The 2,804-nt window shown below is 47.1% G+C and overlaps 1 protein-coding gene across 1 annotated transcript; it reads right to left on the reverse strand.

Moving 5' to 3' along the window:
* Nucleotides 1–661: 661 nt before the first annotated feature.
* Nucleotides 662–2,076, reverse strand: kcns2 (potassium voltage-gated channel modifier subfamily S member 2; the record flags this gene model as incomplete). Its single annotated transcript, XM_080742581.1, is given in 2 exon segments — nucleotides 662–732; nucleotides 735–2,076. Coding segments are annotated over 2 exon segments (1,413 nt in total).
* Between the last annotated feature and the right edge of the window lie 728 nt (nucleotides 2,077–2,804).

Here is a 2,804-nt window from a genome sequence, read left to right on the forward strand (position 1 = left end):
ACGCACACACACACACACACACACACACACACACACACACACACACACACACACACACACACACACACACACACACACGTGTGCACACGCACGCACACACACACACACACACACACACACACACACACACACACACACACACACACACCCCATTTGTATTATCAAACACATCCCACACACAGGCACCTGCCATTTTATATTTTGTCATTTTACATACATATACTGTATATATATATACACACAAACACACATATATATATATATATACATATGTATATACATATATATATATGTATATACGCACACACTGTATAATAGTGACACAGCACCCAAAGGAAGGCACCTTACATTGTGCAATAATGTATCATACTTTTCACTGTTATTGTATTGCTAGTTTTGCTCTTTTTCTTGTTGCTGTCATGTAAAGGAGGCTAAGGAGACGAAATCCAAGATTCTGACTCTCCTAATGGGATGTAACAAAACATAATCTTTTATCTCTTGCAGCCGCGTTTCTCAATCCGACAATTCAGCACCACGGACAGCTCTGTGACTTTGTTATAAACAAACTTCTAACACAAAACCTCTCATATTTACTGCAGCTGTCCTTGTTCTGAATTATTTCATAACATTCTTTCAGTGTATTGACTCATTAAGACTGTGTTCACTCGGCGAACTGCGGCTCATGTTTGACAAGCTCACCATGAGTGATTTTACTTTGTGTGCGTAATAGTTCCTTAGGTTAACTGAGGGCACTTCTTTTATCCCCTCGTCGAAATCACAGCTTCTCATTGCGATTTCCAGTTGTTTCTGTCTCTTGTAGAAGAGGGAGAACTTATTGAAAATGAGCGTAATCGGAAGCACAACCACTAAGATTCCGGCAAGGATGCACGCTGAGGCTGTCAGTTTGCCTGCAATGGACACCGGCACCACATCTCCATACCCAACCGTTGTCATGCTCACTGTGGCCCACCACCAACATGAGGGTATAGTGGAGAGGTCGTCACTGTCCTCTTTCTCTACGGTGTAGGCCATCACAGAGAAAAATGACACCCCAACAGCTAGATAGAGAAGCAGCAGCCCCACTTCCTTGTAGCTGTTCCTGAGCGTGGCGCCGAGGGAGCGCAGCCCCGTGGAGTGACGGGCGAGCTTCAAGATGCGGAATACCCTCATCAGCCGCAGTACTTGTGCCACCCGGCCCAGGTTTGCCAGTGCGGGGCTGCTCTCCGCAACCAGGTTGATGACGAGTGTCATGTAAAAGGGAAGTATGGACACTAGATCTATCATATTTAACGGGTGCTCGAAGAAATGGAGGAGGTCCGGCGCCACTACGAACCTGCCAACCAGCTCGAACGTGAACCAGCCGATGCCAAAATGTTCCACAGTCTCGAACCGGGGATCTTCAGTGGGTTGCCCATCATTGTCCAGTAAGCTGAACTCTGTCATGCTGTTCATACACATAGTGGCGATTGAGCCCAGTACAACCACAATGGAGAGGATGCTGATAATGCGGCTGGCAACGGAATACCCAGGGTTATCCAACATCAGCCACATGCGCCTCCGTGCGCTTCCTAAAGGCTGCTTATCGAACTTGGTGGCGTCACTGTAGAACTCCAGCAGCTCGTCAAAAGACGAGGTGGCACTCCCTGCTTCGCTCCTGTCTTCCCAGTCTTCTCCTCGGTCTGGGTCCATCTTCCTGCAGTGGTAGGCGCTACTGCAACAGGAGTCAATAAAGAACTCGTTGATGCCCCAGTACTCTATCTCCTGACTGAATGAGAAAATACACAACTCGGCCATGACGTGCAGTCGTCCTGTATTGTAGAAATTCAACACGTATGGGAACAGTGCCGGGTTCCTATCAAAGTAAAACTCCTTCTCTGTGTCATCGTAGTCGTCACAGAGCTCCAGTATGGACTCTTTGGACTGACAGAGGAGCAGGCGTGCCAGTCTTGTCTCCGGGAACCGGGACAGTGTGTTGGACAGAAGACTCTTCTTGAAGCCGCCGACATTGATGCGGATGGCGACATCTCCCCCAGTGTAAGACTCACTGTCCAACATCCCCAGGGTTTGACCAGTCATTTCTGTAAAGAGAGGGTCAACAGACCTTAGCACATGCACGTACGCACACACACACACACACACACACACACACACACACACACACACACACACACACACACACACACACACACACACACACACACACACACACATGCACAAAAGCAGGTATAAATACTTATAATCATGCCGTCAACTGCCATCAAAACTAAGGCTAGACTAGGACTTGATCTTTATTTAAACGCATGCGAAATGCCTTTGAGATAAACACCAGAGTATAGCTTGTTGCGCCCACATCTATCCAGAGGAGAGCGAGTGTTCTACACATTTAATTAATTTAAGATAGGCTACAACATAGGCTATTAAGACGTAAACTTACTTTGCTGTGGAACCAATTCAACGATATCTACAAAACGTCCCTGCATCTTAACTCAGTTGGTGGCATTTTACCATCCGATATTTCGTTCAGAACTCGTGAGCAAGTTGTGGTGACGGAGAGAGCGTGGTCGCTTGACTCCTGACTCCAGCTAGACCCTTCTTCCTCTGTCTGATGTGCTTACAGCTGGATGAGATGAAGGGAAGGGTTTCCTGGCAGTCACCACGATGTTCTTTCTCTAAAAGACGTACGCTTCCACCTCCATACACCCGATGCCTGTCGTGGGATATAATTTAATCATTCATCAGCTGCTCGTTACGCCGCGGTCGGTTGTACATGGTTGTACATGTTCTCCGACGTGGATACTAACAAC

Source organism: Nannobrachium achirus (assembly GCF_963921795.1).
Source record: "Nannobrachium achirus genome assembly, chromosome: 2".
NCBI classification, from domain to species: domain Eukaryota; kingdom Metazoa; phylum Chordata; class Actinopteri; order Myctophiformes; family Myctophidae; genus Nannobrachium; species Nannobrachium achirus.